This window comes from Lynx rufus, unplaced genomic scaffold, assembly GCF_022079265.1.
Source record: "Lynx rufus isolate CCGP_SWC_20201006 ecotype Redwood Valley unplaced genomic scaffold, mLynRuf1.p SCAF_2, whole genome shotgun sequence".
NCBI lineage: Eukaryota > Metazoa > Chordata > Mammalia > Carnivora > Felidae > Lynx > Lynx rufus.
Genome location: NW_025814834.1, coordinates 52,088,184 through 52,109,628, shown reverse-complemented (window position 1 = coordinate 52,109,628; position 21,445 = coordinate 52,088,184). Strand labels below are relative to the sequence as shown.

General features: G+C 37.3%; 1 protein-coding gene across 5 annotated transcripts in view; it reads left to right on the top strand.

Annotated features, from left to right (window-relative positions):
• Positions 1 to 20,283, top strand: part of ITPRID2 (ITPR interacting domain containing 2) — a 40,093-nt gene extending 19,810 nt beyond the window's left edge. For 3 of the 5 annotated variants that reach the window (XM_047082512.1, XM_047082515.1, XM_047082517.1), the window contains 9 exons: positions 2,621 to 2,709; positions 4,328 to 5,536; positions 7,603 to 7,680; positions 7,761 to 7,888; positions 8,284 to 8,434; positions 9,508 to 9,573; positions 10,511 to 10,975; positions 18,440 to 18,557; positions 19,327 to 20,283. In XM_047082512.1, the coding sequence (XP_046938468.1) occupies positions 2,621 to 2,709; positions 4,328 to 5,536; positions 7,603 to 7,680; positions 7,761 to 7,888; positions 8,284 to 8,434; positions 9,508 to 9,573; positions 10,511 to 10,975; positions 18,440 to 18,544 (2,291 nt within the window). In that variant the 3' untranslated portion in view covers positions 18,545 to 18,557; positions 19,327 to 20,283. The remainder of the gene's footprint in view (positions 1 to 2,620; positions 2,710 to 4,327; positions 5,537 to 7,602; positions 7,681 to 7,760; positions 7,889 to 8,283; positions 8,435 to 9,507; positions 9,574 to 10,510; positions 10,976 to 18,439; positions 18,558 to 19,326) is intronic. The other 2 variants (XM_047082513.1, XM_047082514.1) reach the window with 2 other exon arrangements.
• Positions 20,284 to 21,445: the final 1,162 nt, after the last annotated feature.

Here is a 21,445-nt window from a genome sequence, read left to right as displayed (position 1 = left end):
AAAAAATACTTGCACCTTAATGATAGGACTTTTGAAGTTAGAGTGATCTTAATTCTCCTATCCAGTCCTGGGATTTAAGTCTAGAGAAGTTTAGTGACTCAACTCTTGTCACAACAAACATTCACTAAGCTATGTTGAGAGCTTATTCCTTATTATAGAAGAGGTACAAATTTTCTTTAGTCCTGCAGAGTGTACAGGTGTTCTGTTCTATTTCTTTATGATATTGGACAAATACAAATTCTAGGTTTTGTTTTGTTCTCAATTTAATGTTTTGCTCTAACATCCTCGTTTTTAATTAGAAATAGTGTTAAATCTCTTCAGTTAGGACAGAGGTCTGATTGTTTTTAATTCCACATTTTTCTGTGGAGAACAGTGTTTTTTGTGAAATACCTGCCTGAAGAACATAGGTTGTGATTTACAGTTTACAGAATAGTTTCGCCTACACCCTACTTAGTTCCTGAAGTAGCCCTGTGAGATAGAAGGATTATTCTGTTTTGTGGAGGAGAGAAGTCACTGCTTATTATGATAAAGTAGGAACTTGAACCCAGGCCTCCTTGTTCTTTCCACAGCCCAACTCCTGCTGTGAAGGCTGAGTAGGCTATAATCTGACCTAGTCTGTGTGAACTCAAGGCTAACAACCACAGAGGTGAACTCAGCATAGACTGTATTCCGCAGCAAATAAAACTGACCTGAGCGGAGCTAATCACTGGCTTCCCTGGGCTCCAGCCGCTGCCCTTTGCCCAACATGATAGGCAGTTTCACTTCTAAATCCTTTAAGGGACTGTTTAATTTTATTGTTGCTTTAAAAAGAAAGTTATTGTTAGAGTGGGAGAGAGCCAAAGCATAAGAGACTCTTAAAAACTGAGAACAAACTGAGGGTTGATGGGGGGTGGGAGAGAGGGGAGGGTAGGTGATGGGCATTGAAGAGGGGATCTTTTGGGATGAGCACTGGGTGTTGTATGGAAACCAATTTGACAATAAAATTTCATATATTAAAAAATAATAAATAAATAAATAAATAACTAAATAAATAAATAACATGAGAAAAAATAAAAAGAAAGTTATTGTTTCATTCAGCATACATTTATTTATTGTTTAATTGTTTTAGGTACTGGGATACAAAATAGAATAAATGAGGTTTCTGTCTTCAGAAGACTCATAGTCTAAAAAAAGACATGCAAACACATAATTATGGTGATAACTACTGTGACGTTAAGATGTTAATCATTCTCTCAGTTGATATAATGCATAATTAGTACCTATGGTAACAGCTCATTCCAGTTCAGTTTCACAGTTGTTCCAGTTTACCTAGACCTATCAAAGGTATGGATCAATTTTTTATATGTCATTATACAATTTTGTTCACTTCAAAGCAATATTACAGAATTTTTCTAATTATGATGAGAAAAAATTATGCCATTCTGTGATACTCTTAGATTAAACCTGAAGCTACAAGTGGGATATTTTTCAAAGTGAGGCAAAGTTTAATTGATTTTGGATTTTATTAAAACATATTATCAGGTTTCTGGTAAAACACACTTTGTTTAGCTTGATGCTTTTATTTTTTAATGCTTGCTTATTTATTTATTTATTTATTTATTTATTTATTTATTTATTTATTTTGAGAGAGAGAGAGAGAGAGAGCATGCATGCATGCTGAAAAAGGGCAGAGAGAGGGAGAGAGAGAATCCTAAGTAGGCTCCAAGCTATCAGTAGAGCCCGACATGGGGCTCAATCCCACAAACCATGAGATCATGACCTGAGACAAAATCAAAAGTTGGACACTTAACCAACTGTGCCACCCAGGTGCCCCTAGCTTGATGCTTTTGAAGTTCTGCAGAACTTGACCTTGTCATGAAGCTTCTCCCTTAGTAAATGTTATAAAGTTTCTCCCAAACTTGCAGTGTGGATGGCCATGTGATCATCCTTGCTGTGCTTAGGTGGCCTTTTTATTTTAAAAAGTGTTTTCAGGTTATACTAACCAGGAATTAGAGTTTTTAGGCCAAAAAGCAAACAGGGTTTCTTTAAGATTAACAACATTATGTATCAGTTGAACCTATTTGAGTTTCATGCAATTGTTATGAAATCATTGTTTCATGACTTACAAATGTTTGCATCATTTGAAACATCAGAAACATTTAAGTACTCTTGCCTGCAAATTATTTAATTTATTGGCACCTTAAGTATATTCTTATTTTGTTATTAGGAAGATAATAGAACTTTTTTGCACACTACATTTAAACTTCTAATTTCACCTGCTGAATATCTACATATTTACATAATGGAAGTGGCTTCCTTTGGGATTCCTGTTTTTATCAGTGTGGTTCTTGTTTTCAGCCAGTTGTCCTCCAAGGATAGGAAATTAATTGGTTATACCAAAATATATTGAAACCGGAACTTAGCAACTGAACACAGAATTTCTGATAGATGTGATTCAGTTTTTGGTTGAACTCAAGCTTCCTTCTGTGCTTTGAAGCCACATTTTGCATAAGTGATGCATATTTTTCTAAGAAGGAATCAATACGTATCAGACATGTATCAGGAATTAGATATCTGTAAGACCTTCTTTCCAGTGAAGTCCTATTTAGCAGTTCTGCCCTAACTGCATGTCTTTTGATAGATCATTTGTTACGTACTGCAAGTCAACACTCTGACAGCAGTGGCTTTGCTGAAGATTCGACAGACTGCCTCTCCCTCAGTCATCTTCAGGTAAAAATTTCCATTGTAGTAGGCACTCTGATCAACTTCTTCCTATTTAGGTGATTTTTCACTACCTATATATTTCAAGACTGAATCTGTATAATCTTTATTTTTCAAATGACAGTAAGAATAAAACTCCAGGACGTAGGTGTTATCTAAGCATTTGATTACGGGTTTTAGTTTTCACTAATTCTGCATCTCTTTCTGACTAAGCACTGACACATTTTTTAAAATGTTTATTTATTTACTTAGAGTCTATGATGCAAGCAGGGGAGGGGCAGAGAAAGAGGGAGCGAGAGAGAATCCCAAGCAGGCTCTGTGCTGTCAGCATGGAACCTGATGCGGGCTCAGTCTCACGAACTGTGAGATCATGACCTGAACCAAAATCAAGAGTCAGACACTCCACCACCTGAGCCACCCAGATGCCCCCTCTCTGACTGAACATTTAAAAACAAAGAGAGTTCCTTCTTTATTTTTTGACTTTCAGTAAATAGAGGTTATTTTGATCATTATTCTGTCTGATACTTTTCTTCTATTTTCCCACTATTGCTTCAGTTTGTTTATTTAATAGCTAACGTTGTGTTACATAGCTTTCTGGATATTCTATGACTTTAATGGTGGAGTGTGTTAGATAACCCAGGTAACAGGCACATCTTTATCCTTAAGGAGTTTATACTCTGTGTGTGTAACATATGGAGCCCTTGTATGCAAAGGTACAGAAGCATTTTGAAAGTGTCTAGTCTAAAATATCTAGGAGCAAACTTTAAATAAAATTGGAGGTAAGAGAAAAAGAGAAGCCACAAGAGCCTCCAGGAACATAGTACCTGAGGGGCACACAGACAAGAGAAGTGTTTAAGGAGGCTCAGAAAGAATAATCCAGTGGGCAGAACAACTGGCAGTTGGAGGAGAGCGTTTTTTAAAAGGAAATCTGTGGACGTGAGCATAGAAAGGTAAGAATTCAGCTTTTTGGTGAGTGGTTGAGTGAGTGGTTTTGAGGTAAGAAATGAGGCAGAAGCATGAGGGCAGAGTAAAGTGATGATAAGGAAAAGAAGGTACGGATGTTGACTGTTTTTTTCAAATAAGGGTGATAGGTCTTTGTGTCTTTTTCAAAGGGGGATGACTCAGGAAAGTTGTTTGGCTAAGGGAAGGAGCTCTAAGAAGACAGATGCAGAAAAATCTGGGATAAAATTGTGCAGAAATACCACAGTCCTGGAGAGGAAGTGATCAGACGTATAGACTGGAGGATTTGCTTTGAAAAAAAGCAAATTTCCTTTCAGAACGGAGAGGAAGGAATGGTAGGGAGAGATAGGGGAACATTTGTAGGTGTTGGGGAAGAAAGTTAAGAAATTTCGGTCCATCTTCTCAGTAACTCAGTGTCATGTGTTGGAAGAAAAGGAAATGGGTGCTGAAAAGGGGACCTGAGGTAAATAGTAAAGGTCTGGAATAAGCTTTGTGGGAAAGTGAAGGAGTTCCTGACTAGGGGCAGTAAAACACAGTTTTGAGCAGCACCAGGGCCGTCACCAAGGTGGGAGACCCTGAAAGTATAGAAATGGCATATCAGTTTGGCATTTTGTTAGTGATCCCTCTTATCCAAATTCTCCATTTTTCCGCCCATTTCCTTTCACAGGTTCATGAGTCCTTGCAGGCTATGGGGAGTAGTGCCGACAGTTGTGACAGTGAGACAACAGTCACCTCATTTGGTGAAGACCTTGTCACACCAACAGCACAAGACCAGCCTTATTTTCATGAGTCAGAGGAGGAGTCTCTGATCCCTCTTCAGAAGGGAAGAGAGAAGGCAGCAACAATTGCTGATAGAAGGTCAGATAGCCAGAATTTCCCCCAGTGTGAGACTGTTGAGCCTGCAGGGAACACAGAGTCCCCCTGTGGGGGAGGGGACCACATTACTGCAATTACTGAAGTGAAAGAGGATTTGTCTCCAGCACAGCCAGTGGATCTGCTGGGGGAAGCAAGTGCCGAAAGTGATGTGGATAAAAGCAGTGAATGTGAATTTGCCCAGTATACCACACACCATATTCTCAAATCACTGGCTTCCATTGAAGCTAGATGCAGTGAGAAGAGCTCGGAAAATACAACTGGGCCTCCCTCTTCTGTGGACAGAGTTAATACCGCTTTGCAAAGAGCTCAAATGAAGGTTTGCAGTCTGTCTAATCAGAGAGTAGGGCGTAGCTTGATAAAATCGAAAGATCTGTTAAAACAAAGGTACTTGTTTGCAAAAGCTGGCTATCCTCTAAGAAGGTCTCAGTCTTTACCAACAACCTTATTGAGCCCGGTAAGAGTCGTATCCTCTGTCAATGTTCGGTTGTCCCCAGGAAAAGAGACCAGATGCAGTCCACCGTCCTTCACTTACAAGTACACACCTGAAGAGGAACAGAAATTAGAAAAGGAGGTGATTGAGCACGATGGTCAGTCTTTAGTTAAATCCACTATTTTCATCTCTCCATCATCTGTGAAGAAAGAAGAAGCCTCTCAGAGCGAGGTGAACCGGTTGGAGGAATGCCATCATCGAAGGACTCCTTCCTGTTCGCTCTATGCTCCGGCACCAGTATCTCAGTCCACCTGTTCTCTTCACTCTGCCCACTCGGAGTGGCAGGAGAGGCCCCTGTGTGAGCACATGAGAACTCTGAGCACTCACAGTGTTCCCAACATATCAGGCGCCACCTGTAGTGCCTTCACTACCCCTTTCGGGTGTCCTAACTCGCATCGACATGCTGCCTACCCTTACCGAGCGTGCTCTGTGAACCCCCCTTCCGCCATTGAAATGCAGTTGCGAAGAGTATTGCATGATATTAGAAACTCACTGCAGAATCTTTCACAGGTATGAGGGGAAAAAAATGGTTTTTTTTTCTTTTACTGATCTGAGCACCTTTTAATTCACTAAGAAGCAAAGTCCCATCAGGCATGAACCACCTCAGCCTCATTTTCTTACATGCCTAAACTTCTCTGAACCTGCCCTCCTCCTGTACTCTTCCCTCCTATCTTAAGGGAAAAGCTATAATTAATCCTGAACAAGGTTAATTTCTCTGCTCATAATCTCCCTCTCTTCTGGAGAAGAGATTTTGCTCATTAGGTAACCTCCCTTCTTTAGCCTATCCTCCGTTGTCTTTTTTTTTAAGTCAGGTTGTACCTATTACTAAAAAATCTTCCCTCTCAAATGCTGCCTCCCTTTCTCTGCCGTTTGATCGTGTTTACTGCCTCTTTCCTTTCTAAGCTTTCCTTCCCTCGACCTCTGTGTCGCCGTGTGTTCCCCTGGCTCTGCTCATAGCTGTCTAAGTTTCCCCCTTCATCTACTGACTCCTGATGCTGGTCTCCTGGCACAGAATTAGTCTGCTTCCACTGGGTTCAAAGACTGGAACTGCCCCAGAAAAGAAAAAAAATCAGGTAAAGTGTGAATTTGAATAAAAATAGTCTGTTTTGTCACTTTTAAAATTACTGCACTCAGATATGTTGGTGGGCTGCAAAAAATGTTCCAAAAAAACTTTGAAAACAAATTGTCTTTAGGTTTGCCTTTCTAAATCTGTCTCCACACTACTTGTGTTTAGATAGTTTGAGGAAATAAAGAAAATGACAGTGTAATGTCCTGATCACAGAGTTCAGCTAGGAGTCAGGAGGTTTACAGTGTATATAATAGATCTCTTATGATGACATCATAGGAAGGATGCCACTAGGAAAGGCAAAATCAAATTTGCAACTTATTAAGTGGCAAAGTATACTTTCTTTTAAATACAGATTTTATCCTCATGAGGATGGTCACCTAATGATTTTCTCCCGGTCTGACCAGAATGTGGGTATTTTTTTCTTCCTCCTTATAAAAATCTGTGAGTGAGATACCTAACTCTCCAGCTGTAATTACGTGAAGCACAGGGTTTCCAGGGCTCAACCCACCTACGCTTTGATGGTGCACCTTTCTAGACCAGCTCTACATGTGGTCTGCTCCTCTTGGGTGTCCCATCAGTAACTCAGCTAAATAATCTTCTCACCACCTCCCACCCCCCAGTAGACAGATGCTCTTCATGACTTGTCTCTGACTGTCCAGTCTCGTTCTTCATGTGTGTGTTCCAGCAGTGTTGGACTGCGTGCAGTTCTTTAAATAGGTGTGCGTTCCTGTGTCTGTCTTTACAAATGCCACTGTTTTTTGTTTGTTTGTTTGTTTGTTTGTTTGTTTGTTTTAACCTGGAGTCCCTTGCCCTTGCCTTTCTCTGCCTGATCAAGGCCTGTTTCCTGTTAAGGCTCAGCTCAGGTGTCATCAGTGCCAGGATCATTCACCTAATCTAGATTTTTGTTTGTTTCCATCACTGCACTCCCCTCCCCCACCCCAACATTGTAAGTTTTTTCCCACTTCCCTTTTTTTTTTTCCCCTTGCACTGTGAAAACATTTGAAGGCTGGGAATGCCTTTTGTGCTTTCTTTTGTCTTTTTTCTTCACTGTCTAAAATAATGACACACAGTAGATGCTCAAATGTCTGTGAGCAGTATGATGACTGCCTGCTACTCTGGCCAGCCAACTCAGTAATTTCCTATAATCCGAATCTGCTATTGCTAATACATTTTTGAGTTTTGTTTGTTTTCTTCTTTCTCAAGGCAAGAGGGAAGTCCCGTAAGATGTAGATTTGAAATATACCTGTTTCTTTGCCTCTTCTTTGTTCCATATAGACAGACTTCTACCTGACACAGATAGGAGTAATATAGGTAGCATTGGGGACTGAGGTATTTGGTTCCTCCTCACAATATGAAGTGGGGTTTTGGTTTTTTGTTGTTGTTGTTGTTGTTGTTGTCTCCAAGAGAACTATATATAGACCCCCAATTGCACCTTTTTAACACCTTAGATAATTTGGAGGTAAGCACTTTAACACTGATTTGTAATCAGACTCTTACTTTTTTGAAGTACCCTGTGACGAGAGGACCCGATCTTGCTGCTGCTCCATATAGTTCTCAGAAATCATCTGTTCTACCTCTGTATGAAGTAAGTGCTTATTTAGATTTTTGTGTTACAAAGTTTTTTTGTCTGATTTAGAAGTATAAGTTTGTCATATTGTGTTCTAGAATACTTTTCAGGAGCTCCAGGTAATGAGGCGGAGCCTGAATTTATTTAGGACGCAAATGATGGATTTAGAGTTGGCAATGCTACGTCAGCAAACCATGGTTTATCATCATATGACCGAGGAGGAAAGGTAAAAAGTTCATTTTGTCTTAATGTAACTCAAAATATTTTTAATTCTGAAAAAGCATCATCAGCCTTTTTTTTTTTTTAAGCTGGATTTTATGCCTACTGCTGTGTACCGTTTATTTTGTGAACCCCTGTAAGTGAAATTAGGCAGAGTGTCTTACTAATGAAACCGCTTTCCATGTATTGAGGAAGACGGTGGTTGTAATCTTTGTTCACTGTTTGGGAGAGAGGGTAGAGGAAGAAAGACCATTTGTCCTCCTGGTCCCACCTTTGGCAGTCACTGTTGTGCTGATTTTCAGAACTTGCAATCTCAGTACCTTCTAGCAGTTTGTGAGAGAGTTGTGAACGTGAATCTCCGAACTGCTCTTTTCAACCTTGTGCCTATCGTTGTACCGACAGGTATGAAGTTGATCAGCTTCAGAGTCTGAGGAATTCAGTCCGAATGGAGCTTCAGGACCTGGAGCTGCAGTTGGAAGAGCGCCTGCTGGGCCTGGAGGAGCAGTTCCGCGCTGTGCGCATGCCCTCTCCCTTCCGCGCCTCAGCTCTTGCGGTAGGTGCCGTGGGGGTTGCCAGCGGATTTCACTTAGGACTTACCACGGGCCGCACAGTTTAGGGCAAATGCCTTAATGTAAAACCACTTATTTTAATGGCAGTGAGGCAAACGGAATGTTTAAGGATCCTTTCCCACAAATCAGTTGAATGTACAAGTTGTGATTCTTCTCTTAAATATTGAGTGTATTTAGAAATATATTGAAAATTGTTAATCATATTTGCTTAATAATAATAAGGAGCAATACAAAATTTTTTAGTTTTAGAAGAAAAATGATAGTGGATTAACACATGACTAATTTAGATTTTAATCACTGCGTGTAACTAACTGCCAAGAACATAAACATATATTTCACTCAGCTTTTTTTGCCTTTGAGTAAATAACTATTCCCTATAAATTTTTCCTTTATTTTGGATTTTTTTCCAGTCTTTATGGTTTTTACGGAATCAAATGAGATCTTTTTAAAGGCAAAAAACATGTATACAGCCAAGAAAATAAAACACTCTTTATTTTGTATCACTGTTCAAATTTCTAATGTTTCTTTCCATGAAATTTAAACTTCAGCATTGGATTATTTTTGCTATGACCTTTGCAGTCATAAAATGCATTGTTTTGAAATGTTGAAATTGTGAGCTTTTCTCTTTGTTATTTGAACAACACAGTTGTTTTTGTTAACAGTGAATGATTCTGTACATACATATACATATGCACACATATGGAGTAGAATAAGAATGTGTGTGTATTACATGTGTATATGTAGAATAAGAGTAGCATAGAATAAGAGTATTATTTATCATTGATGAATATATTTTTCCATAAAATGTTTCAATCCATTATTCTGAGAAATGTGTGTTGGTGACAGTGGAGAACCAGAACATCTTTTATGCACTTAGTCATAATAACACATTTTATAGGGTGCCATGTTGAGAGTGACCTTTGCAACATAAAGGAATGTTTCAGGGTAATAATTAGCCAATTCATTTTATTATGGAACACTTGCAATTTGAAAAAACAATTTATTCATACACACACACACACATATATATATATATATATTGTTCTTATTTTTCCAGGGAATGTGTGGCAGTAGAAGCGCTGATAACTTGTCATGCCCTTCTCCATTGAATGTAATGGAACCAGTAAGCCTCTCTCCTTTCAAATCACTGGGGAAGGGAATGATAAAACATTTCATAAACACACAATTTTCCTAGTGTATATGAAATGTTTTTTGTTTTTACATACAGAAATAGGTATTATCTAAATTGATTGGAAGGGAGTTTGGCACTTGTGAAAGTCTATTGCCATATTAGGCCACTAGTAGAAAGCTAGTTAATTGCAATAGTGATTTATCTTTATGGTGTAAAGGAAGTAATGCGGTATAAAAAGTGTTTATGCTGCAGGGGAAATATGCTTTTACAGTCTGATTACGGGTCCTTTAGGTAGTTGGATCTGTAAGATGACTACTTTGTGAACAAAAGTCTGATTTTTATTATATTTAAAAAATTTGTTTAATGTTTATTCATTTTTGAGAGAGACAGACAGAGAGACACAGAGCGTGAGCAGGGGAGGGTCAGAGAGAGAGGGAGATACAGAGTCCGAAGCAGGCTCCAGTCTCTGAACTGTCAGCACAAAGCTCGATGCAGGGCTCGAACTCACAGACCATGAGATCACAACCTTAGCCAAAGTCAGACGCTTAACCAAGTGAGCTGCTCAGGAGCCCCAAATTTTTATTATCTTTTAAAGAAATTGGTTAATTTGAGGGCAGAAGCATTATGAGTAGCTATTTTGTTTTTCTTTACTATTCCTTAACAAGTAGTTTGGATACCATGTGGTAACAAGTAAAATTTCATCCACCTGTATAGTCCAGTTACATACTTCATGGTTTTATCTCACCATGAATTTATATTTTCCTATATTGTTGCAAATGCAACTGATTAGTTCCTAAATGATTGAATTAGTATCATGTCTTTACAAGCTAAGTGATTTCTGGCAGTCATCACAGCTAGAATTTTAATCTTCTTTTAACTACCAGTCTTAATTTCAAGAGAGAAGAATTGCAATTTTTCTGATTTCCAGGTCACTGAACTGATGCGGGAACAGTCCTATCTGAAGTCTGAATTAGGCATGGGACTTGGAGAAATGGCATTTGAAATTCCTCCTGGAGAAAGCTCAGAATCCGTTTTCTCCCAAGCAACATCCGAGTCCTCTTCTGTATGTTCTGGTCCCTCTCATGCTAATAGAAGAACTGGAGTACCTTGTAGTGACTCAGTGGGCAAACCCAAGACCCATCTGGTACCAAGCAAGAAAGTATTCCGAGCGTCAGTGGCCCTGACGCCCACTGCTCCTTCTAGAATGGGCTCTGTGCAGACACCTCCAGATGTGGAAAGTTCTGAGGAAGTTGGTGCAGCTGAAGAAGCGTCAGAGGCTGTAGGACCTAAATCTGTAGTGGAAGAAGGGAATGGAAAAATCCCATTAATGCCAGCTACTGAGGAAATGCATAAAAATGTGGAGCAAGATGAGTTGCAGCAAGTCATACGAGAGGTGAGTAAAATCTATGCCTAATTCATCTGGAGATATGAGTTGGATAATAATGTTACTTGAACATTATAAGATACTGCTTTGATTCACTGTATTCAGTAATTTTCTGAGCTTTTAAATGAACTTTCCCATTGATCTAGCTCGTGTCTATTAAGATAGGGTTTTAATGGCATTTCTACAAATTTTATACTCCAGTGTGAAATAATTGCAATTTTCTATATTCACTCTGATGAAGAAAGTGTTTGTAGGATTCAAAATATCTAAACATGTGACAAAATTCTTAGACCTCTTATTTCTACATTTGTAAAATAGGGACTATGATTTAGATCTCTTCCAGGATTAAAAATCATCACTGTGTAATGTCAATTGACATGAGAAAATAGTGTTGTGATTTGTATAAAGAATTTGATTTGGCTTAGTGGGTGGAGATATGTGGAAGATACATGAGTTGTTCAAAGATAGAAATACAGAAGGAAAAGGTTTATCCTGGGTGATAGTGTGTAAACCTGAAGCATTTAACCATAGTTCTAGGTTACTACAAGGACTGTAAAAAATTAGGAAGATTAGTAGTCAGAGGTCAAAAGTTAATTGAGAAGATTAGTAAAATAGCTGTTTCAGGCACTGGGAACTGGCAATTAGAAGGAGTAATATATATATATCTTTTTTTTTTTAACGTTTATTTATTTTTGAGACAGAGACAGAGCATGAACGGGGGAGGGGCAGAGAGAGAGGGAGACACAGAATGGGAAGCAGGCCAGGCTCTGAGCCATCAGCCCAGAGCCCAACGCGGGCTGGAACTCACAGACCGCGAGATCGTGACCTGAGCTGAAGTCGGACACTTAAGAGACTGAGCCACCCAGGCGCCCCTATATCATTTAAAAAATGAGACTACAGATCAAAAGTTTTGATGGCTTTGTTTTTTTTCCTTTCCTTCCCACATTACACTGTGCTTGGGAACAAAATGCAGTAGCATGCACAGGATAAAAATAACACATGTTGAATATATTTTTTTTACCATTGATATATTAAAAACATGATCAGAAAGGATCTTTCCATTAGTTAAAAGGGGGAGATAGCCTATACATTAAAAAAATCATTTTATAAGAGTCTTAATGAGTATATGCTCTGTAAGGGATTTCATATAAGATATGAAATTCTTGGGGCACCTGGGTAGCTCAGTCAGTTGAGCATCTGATTCTTGATTTTGACTTGGCTCATAATCCTGGGGTCAATGAATCAAGCCCTGTTTCAGGCTCTGTGCTGAGTGTGGAGTCTGCTTGGGATACTCTCTCTCTGCCCCTCTGTTCCACTCCTATGCTCTCGTCCTCTCACTCACTCTTTCAAATAAATGAATGAATGATGTGAAATTCTTAAGCTTAAAGACTAGTAAGAAGACAAACAAGACTAACTCAGGAAACAATCCAAAAATTACACAGAAAAACATGTAGTATAATGTATTTAAGAACTAAGAATTTAGAAATGGAAAAGGTCAAAATGGGCCAGAGAAATTAGGGTCAGTGGCTTCTTGTTTTTAATTTGCATATTTCCAATAAATTCAGCAATATGAGCCTAACGTATTTTTGGAATTAATTCGTGAGTAAGAAAGAACAAATTTCTAGTGGTTATAGGTCAAGAATGGTGGCAGCAGACCAGACTCTTCCCTCAAATGGGCCATTGATCCTCTGGGTCCAGAGATTAGTTCATGTGTATTGGGTGCCATCATTCATAGCTGCATAATAGTCGCTTGAGAAGTATGTTAAAAATAAATACAGTCTTTTTTGCTATGATATATATATATATATATATATATATATATATATATATATATATGTATATATATATATTCCTAAAAATTGTTGGGCTGTGCACATTGGTGCAGTAAAAAACCACAGAGCTTATTTGGAAAATAGAAGCATAACTAAAACTTTGTATGTGACATATTTTTAAAAAGATAGAAATCTAGCAAAAATAGCACAATAGTATACATGTGAAATGGTTAATAAATATTTAAGTACTACAATGAATATGGTACTTGACCTTGAAAAATACCTGAAATTTGCTTGTGGAACTGGGGTTTGGAAGGATTGCAGCTTGTGAGGTATTGCAAAGTAGCAGAGGAGAGTAAGATGAAATCCAACGGAAAGTTTTAATAGCAGATGTGGGTAGGTGTGGCTCCTAACACAGTGACCTGAGATAGCTCGTAGATGTTTCTATGTGTGCACTTTGTGTGTTCTGTTCCTGTATTCAGCTGAGTGCAGTTCTCTGCATTCGTCCCGTGTTTCTTATGGATGAAACTACATATAAGCAGACATGAAATTTATATTATACTCGTTTCCTAATATTTCAGTAACTCATGTTGAGACAAATTTACATTTTAAAAATATGCATTCTAGCAGAAGAGACTACATGTTTGTAATTTCTTTTCATGACATGAATTATCAACTTCAAGTTTAAAAGGTCCTAGGGGTGCCTGGGTGGCTTAATCAGTTAAGTGTCTGACTCTTGATCTCAGCTCAGGTCTTGATCTCAGGGTTGTGAGTTCAAGACCCGCACTGGGGTCTGTGCTGGGCATGCGGCCTACTTAAAAACAAAACAAAACAAAACAAACAAATAAAAACATATAAAAGGTTGTAATTCTTGACATTGATTTGTTCTGTAAACCTAATTCTTATAAGTTCATTGTATGTACCTGGTGAACATTTAGCAAGCTCTGTACATCCACCTTGCTCATTAGGTGCAAATGATTATAATCCATTCTTATTTATATGTTTAATATCAAAGATCAATTGTCGAGTAAAATTAAGTAATTATTTTTCTCCACACTATATTAATTAACTGAGGAAGTAAGTTTTAAGGTACTTTTTCTTTCTCTAGAAATGTGGTATTTTTGTTCCTTTTAGCTTGCTTTAGCTAATAGGTTTTCCTTGAAAACTCAACTTAATATTGCTCATTTGGCATAAATATTCCCTTAATGCACACTTGAGTCCTCATTTTTAAAGTTGTTTGTTAACAGGTGACCTGATATGTGCTGTGAGTAATTTCCTAGGAATAAGGTATTCCTAGACCAGAACATTGATTCTTTGGCTGATACAACACAGCATGTAGAAAATACGGTTGTTTCTTGGTCCTACAGTAGTACTTAATCATTTATAAGAACTTCCCATAAAATAAGAACGATCTTTTGATTTTGAAGACATTTAAATTGGCATGCAAGGCAAATGTTTGAGGAATTTTTCAGAATTTGTTACTATTCAAAATTTGGCAGAGTCTGTAGGACGTTGGCCTTAACATTTATCCTTTTGCTATTTACAAATAAGGATTTATCAAGCAAACTATATAGATCAAACACGGTGTGAAGTGGAACATTGATGTACTTACGAAAATAAGCTATTTTGAAGCGCCTTAAAAACATGTTATTAAATAAGTTAATCCAATCCCATTTATAATTTTAAAAAAGTAATTTGTGTTGATACGATCTTAACTCAGTTACGGTGGTGGTCTGTTCAACTTTATTTACAAAATATGTAAAATTCAGATTAGTCCTGGTTCTATTCATTTCAAATCCATAATCTTTTTGCCTAAATACACATGGTACTGAATTCCAGTTTTTGTCAGAGCTATCATATCAACCACCAAGAAAATTAAATTAGACTCTGCTTTTCCAGTAAATTCTGTGCCCCTGACGTCATTAACAAAGCCGCTCTTCAGGACAGCAGGATTTGAGCTTGTGTTGAACAGTTTTGCAGGTGAGGATTAGGCATGTTTGGGAGACACTTAACAGGGAAGTTTTCTTCCTGCACTCATGGGTGCATGAAAACAATGATGTCTGTCAGGCTTTTGTTTGCATCATTTCACCATCTGTGATGTTTTTAAAAAGTGTGCTTTCATTATAATGTGTTAATACAGCAGAATTCTTTTGAAAGAGAATTCTGAAAGTCCTTTCAGACAAATATTTAATATGCTCATTCAGTAACAAAGCTTTTGTCAGGTTAAAGGTAACCCATTTTTCAGATTGTATATGTTGTTGGAGGGAAAACTACACTCTCTTAGAATTTGCCCAGGTGGTCTGTGATGTATGTAATCAGTGGCCTGATACTTAAAAAAAATAAAAAGATTACTTAATAGAATAAATGAGCATGTGCCATAGAAGCAGATCAACAGAAGTTAAATATCAAAGAATAAACATAGATTGCTTTTCTCTTTAGAGAGTTCTTTTTGAATGAAGTTCCTAGGTTTGGTTCATGCCTATATGTTTCTTACAGTCTATCTAACACACTTGAAATGTGTATTTTGGTAAATACATAGCTTGTCTGTATTCTTAGTGTAACTTCTTGTAGTGATCACGTGGTGTGATGGCTGCCCCGAAGTAGTCACTTAGTAGATGCCTGTTGAGTGGATGTAGTTAGTACCCCACACTTCACACTGGCATTCTGCTTATATTGCCAGTGAGCATTCTTTTCTTTTTTTTTTTTTTTATTTTAAATTTTTTTTTTTTTCAACGTTTATTTATTTTTGGGACAGAGAGAGACAGAGCATGAACGGGGGAGGAGCAGAGAGAGAGGGAGACACAGAATCGGAAATAGGCTCCAGGCTCTGAGCCATCAGCCCAGAGCCTGACGCGGGGCTCGAACTCCCGGACCGCGAGATCGTGACCTGGCTGAAGTCGGACGCTTAACCGACTGCGCCACCCAGGCGCCCCGAGCATTCTTTTCTTAATCTCACTCACATCTGTCCTCCCCCTGTGCCACTTCTTCTGGAAATTGTGCTCCTAAAGGCAATTTTCCCATCCCAGTGGACTTTTCTTACTCCTAATCCGTAGGATGCGAGACTTTGGAGCTAATTTATTTGTCCATATGCTTCTTCCTTCAGCAAATTATTAAGTGCATTTTGTTGTTTTCGGTGCTGGTTTCTCTCTAACCCTTTGTTTTTCTACTTTGTTCCCTTTAGTGTCAGATGTCTCTCTCTCTCTCTCTCTCTCTCTCTCTCTCTCTCTCGTGCCTCTGCTCTCTCACTTCTCTCTCTCTCTCTCCCTCTCTCTCTCCCTCTCTCTCTCTCTCTCCCTCTCTCTCTCCCTCTCTCTCTCTCATTGGTGCTTTCATTTATGGAGCACTTACTTTATTCTGGGATACATTAGTGAGACCCAGTTCTCTCCCTGAATTACAACACTCATAGCACAGACACTCCCCATTTGGCCTCACCCTTCCTGTTCCAGTCTCCTTCTCCCTGGTAGGAACCATCTGTTAGCTGCACTCCTTTCTTGCTCCCCTCTCATCCAAGCTGCTCTTGCTACAGTTTTCTGTCCTCACTATCATCTGAGATTGCCCTTACTTTTCATGACCTAGTATTTTAAAGTCTGTTATTCTCTAAACGCTTTTTATTTTTTCCTCTTAATATTATTTGAAACAATATTTAATATTAATATTTTATGAAACAGTATCTATTTTGTGCCCATTCAGATTATAACACACTTTTGTTATGCTTTATTCTAGTAATGTCCGCACTGGACATTACTCAAAAAATGTTGGCACACATTTTGGTTTGAAAAGAATACTTTTTGGCTTTTGTTTTGGGTTTTTTTTGGATGATAAAGAACAATGGGGGCATCTGGGTGGCTCAGTTGGTTGAGTGTCCGACCCTTGATTTTTGCTCAGATCATGATCTCAGGTTCATGAGATTGAGCCCTGCATCGGGCTGCATGCTGAACATGGAGCCTGTTTAAGATTGTCTGTCCTCTCTCTGCCCCTCTCCCCTGCTCGTGCTCTCCCTCGCTCTCTCAAAAAAACAAAACAAAACAAAACAAAAACAAAACAAGGAAAGTTAATAAAATTACCATATTGCATGGAATAACAGGACTGGGAACACTGTGCTACTTATTGTCTTTTGTAAATACACATTTGCAGAGGTTCTGATTCAACACATTGTGTTTGTGCATATAGTACATTGCAGCAAAGAGATTCTGGTTTTCATAATATTTGTATCCAACACGTACTCATTTAAAAATAAATCTCAAGTACTGTGAAAGTCAGAAACTTTCATGATGTTTTAAAGTTTAGAAATATTGGTAGGAGGTAAAAGAATCTTGTATTTATTTAAATATATTCCAATACAGATGGTTGGTAACTAAGGAGCATTTGTTTCTATGAATACTTCTGTATAAGTCCATGTATTATGTACCAGTTTTGCATGACAGATTAATACAGAACCATTCTTGGAAAGACTTCAATTGAGATGTGTTCAGGATGTACTTAGGAACATTTTAGGAAATAGATCAGGCTGACAGGAAACTGTGGATATGTAGAATTTTTAAAAGCTGGTTTGAAAGTGTCTCAAGTTCTAATTTGGGAACACATTATCAGTTTATTTCAGGAAATCCACATTTAAAGCCTTCACAAAGAGCTATTTGGAGGTGATGCTGTATCATTAGAAAGAAAATGGCATGGATAGGCATGTGTAGTGTTTGAGCATCTGGACAAGAAAATCTTGATGGAATTATCATTGTCCCTAGGTCTATGTGCCTTTTCCAACAATAAAATAAGATTTAATATCCTTATCTGAAACAAAGTTTTTAGACAGGTGACAAACTTACCATACAAGTAAAGAAAACTTTATTTCTTTAAAAAAAATTTTTTTTAATGTTTATTTTTGAGAGAGACAGAGACAGAATGCGAGTGGGTTAGGGGCAGAGAGAGAGGAAGACACAGAATCTGAAGCAGGCTCCAGGCTCCGAGCTGTCAGCACAGAGCCTGATGCAGGGCTCGAACCCACAAGCTGCAAGATCATGACCTGAGCTGAAGTCGGATGCTCAACCAACTGAGCCACCCAGGCGCCCCAAGAAAACTTTTATTTCTTTAGTTTATGGTTGTTTAGAGGATGTTTTTCATGTTTTAAAATAAATTGTACTAAATTTTCATTTTTTCTTTCCACTTCAGATGTGGATATTAGATCCTAATAATATTTAACTTCTTTAGATACTTTGCCTTCAGTTGGTATAAACAGGCAATATACCTGTATATTATTTTTCCGCTAATGAATTTTCTTAACAATGAGAACATTTGAGTATACTGTTGATTACCATACAAAAATAGACATTAATAAAAAACATAAAAGTGAATCTAACGTTTAAACAGTTCTTGTGGGTTACTTTGTGTCATGAAGCAAATAAAGTTTTTTAATCTATGGAGTAACACTTTTAATGTTTTTAACTTAAGAATTGTGATGTTTCATAGTGGAGTTATCTGAGTTATGCTAGACTGCACAGTGACCTTACAGTCTGACCTGGGCTTGAGGAGAGATGGACATGATTCCTCACTATCTCTGTATTTCCTGAGGGTTTCATATGAAGGCTATAGTTTTCTCTGTGGCTTAGCTGGCTGTATGAATTAAGTGCTGTTTATGATTTTCTGAAAACAAAAAAAGTAGATTATGGTCATATTGTTGAGTTCTCATTTTTCTCTTTTTCTATTCTAGATTAAAGAGTCCATTGTTGGGGAAATCAGACGGGAAATTGTAAGTGGACTTTTGGCAGCAGTGTCTTCAAGTAAAGCATCTAATTCTAAGCAAGATAGTCATTAAATGGAATTTATAGGTAACATTTTCTGAAATTTTTTGTTTAGCCAATTATAAATTATTGCTTATTTTTAATGCTTTGTTTTCTTAGTACCCAGGACTGTTTCTGTGGCTAAATTTTAACTTTTAATGTATATAATATGGTATCCTACAGTGTGAAAAACTACAACCCCTTGCATTGGAAATGCAAGCGAGTGAATTCTGATAATAATAACTTCTAGGGGATTATTGATAGTGTGTTATCTTACTGAAACTTCATTATAGTACTTAAATTAGTACTGGAATTGAGGAAATCAGAACTTTCAGGGGCTCCTGGGTGGCTCAGTCAGTTAAGTGTCTGACTTCAGCTCAGGTTGTAATCTCCCGGTTCATAAGTTCAGGCCCCGCATCAGGCTGTGTGCTGACAGCTCAGAGCCAGGAGCCTGCTTCCAATTCTGTGTCTCCCTCTATCTCTGCCCCTCCCCAGCTTGCATTCTGTCTCTTGCTCTCAAAAATGAATAAACGTTAAAAAAATTTTTTGAAAAAAAATCAGAACTTTCAAACCTGGGTATTATTTTGATAGCATTGATTATAATGCTATTTCAGTGTACAGTTTATGGACCAGCATTTTGAGAATTAATCACAAATTCTTAGTGTCAATTCTTAATTTTTTTGTCTAAATGTGTGTATGTGTGTATACTGTTTATATACATATACTGTATATAGAACATTCTCATCCTGTTTTTGAAGAACCTTTTAATAACGATACTTGAAACATGATTAACGTTCACTTCTCTTTCTTTTGCAAGGTTGGCACGGATCATGCTAGCTCTGTGATGTTGGAGTGATCAGTGACTGACACTGGTGGAGGTGTTACTTGTGCTTCAGAAGATACTTGCTGCTGAGCTGGGCTACTGTATACAGTGTATAATGTTTATTTCTTCTATGCATATCTTTTTTAAAAACGTACATAGAAACTTAGGCACTTTGCTGACTTTATTTCTTTTCTAAACTACCAAAATTATAGCCATTTGGAAAGCCTAATATTTATTTGTATGTCACTATTTTCCAGTTGATTCCCTATGTAGAATTAATTTTAAAACTTGAAAACTTCCAGATTTAACCAACTTATAAATGACCTATTTCTTCAGACTAGCTTCTTAAAACACTGACCTCTATGAGGTATTTACTGTGCAATAACTGATTCATTTTTTGAGAGCTTGAAGCAACCAATGATTTTCCCTCCACTGCTGTTAATTAGTGTCACTTCCAAGAAGAAAAAACTGTTCTGTTGTAAAAATTGCTCTTAATTCTTGAGGAGGTTACTAATAGCAGTAGGATAGAATTGTATGAGGTTACCTACAACTACTTAATGTTCTTACACTGTAAGCCTTGTTACTTTACCAAGACAAATGTAATTTTATTATAGCTTATGTACTATTTTTCTTTTGGAAACATGCCTTATGTTAAACACTATACTTTTTGCATTGTCCAGACTTCCTATAAGGAGATGTTTCTTCTTCTATCCTTTAGACTAATTAAGTAGAGTATTGCCAAAATAATGGAGCCTTTGACTTGAATGGATAGAAATGAATAAGCTGGTTTTGTTTTGTTTTTTCAAAATTAAAGTAATTTAGATTTGTTCTCTTCAAAATAGATGGTTTTAATTCAGTTTTAACCAGTGAGAACTATTTGTTTTTAGGGACAAAAAAAGGAAAGTGGTTTCCTGGTTGGTTTTGTATGTATTAAATAAATGTGTAAAGTAACAACGAAATTTATTGGAATTATTCCTTTAGCATTTATAATTTTCAATTCTTATTCTATTTCTTTGTGTGAAATTTTAATCAAAAGTGGTTGAGATGTTAACAATATTCTTTGAAAGAATATCTGGAAGGTTTATAAATGTTTGAATTTTCACACAAAGGCTGATTTCTAAAAATAAAACAATAAAGTATTTATTTTGCCTAATGTCTTTTAATAGTTTCTTTTCTTTTAGTATAATGTGAAGAATTTGGATTAGATTTGATGAGTAACAAATAAGGTCCGAAAGAACTGGAGCATATAGGTAATAGGTTGATGTTCTCATTTCCTGAAGAGGCTTCTATGAAGCTTTGAAAAATACAGCTAAGACTAGACCACCCTGGAGAAAGAGCTTGTACTGATGCCTCTTGGTCTCATCTAGTTTTGTGGTCCTAATGATTACCATCTGAGGCCAAATAAAACTTTCCTTAAAAATTACTGTTAAACTCCAAAGAATAGACATTAAAGTATTATTTTGTTCTTTGGTCAAATTAATTCAATTTAGTTGATTTTGATAATGATACATATAAACCACACACCCCATATTGATAGTAATACAGGCATAAATGCTTTTAACTATTCAGCTTTGTAGCCACTTACAGTTCCTCTCTGACAATACAAGATACCCAGAATCTGATAAAATTAGAGATATAACAGTTGCAGTAATAGACTGAGCCAATGGGCGAATCATTTTATATAGCATATAAATGAAATAAAATAAACTTCACTTTTAGAGTTTCATCTTTCTTCTCTCCATTTTAAAACTTTGTGTTTAAAAGCCACCAGGCTAGCTGCTGCTATGTAGAAATGAATGAGAGAGGGTCTACAAACTATATGGAAGAACAGGGCATCTTTTTTATATAGGTAAATTTACAAGTAGCAAATGAAAAATATGAAGAATCATGAAAGGAATTTGACAGAGTGTAGCCTGGGTGGTCCAAGAAGTCTTTACCGAGAAGATAATGGTTTGTGTAAAGTCTTTTAAAAAAAAATTTTCTTTTAATCTTTATTTTTGAGAGAGAGAGAGAGAGAGAGGGACAGATTGTGAGCAGGGGAGGAACAGAGAGGGAGATACAGAATCTGAAGCAGGCTCCAGCCTCTGAGCTGTCAGCACAGAGCCCAATGTGG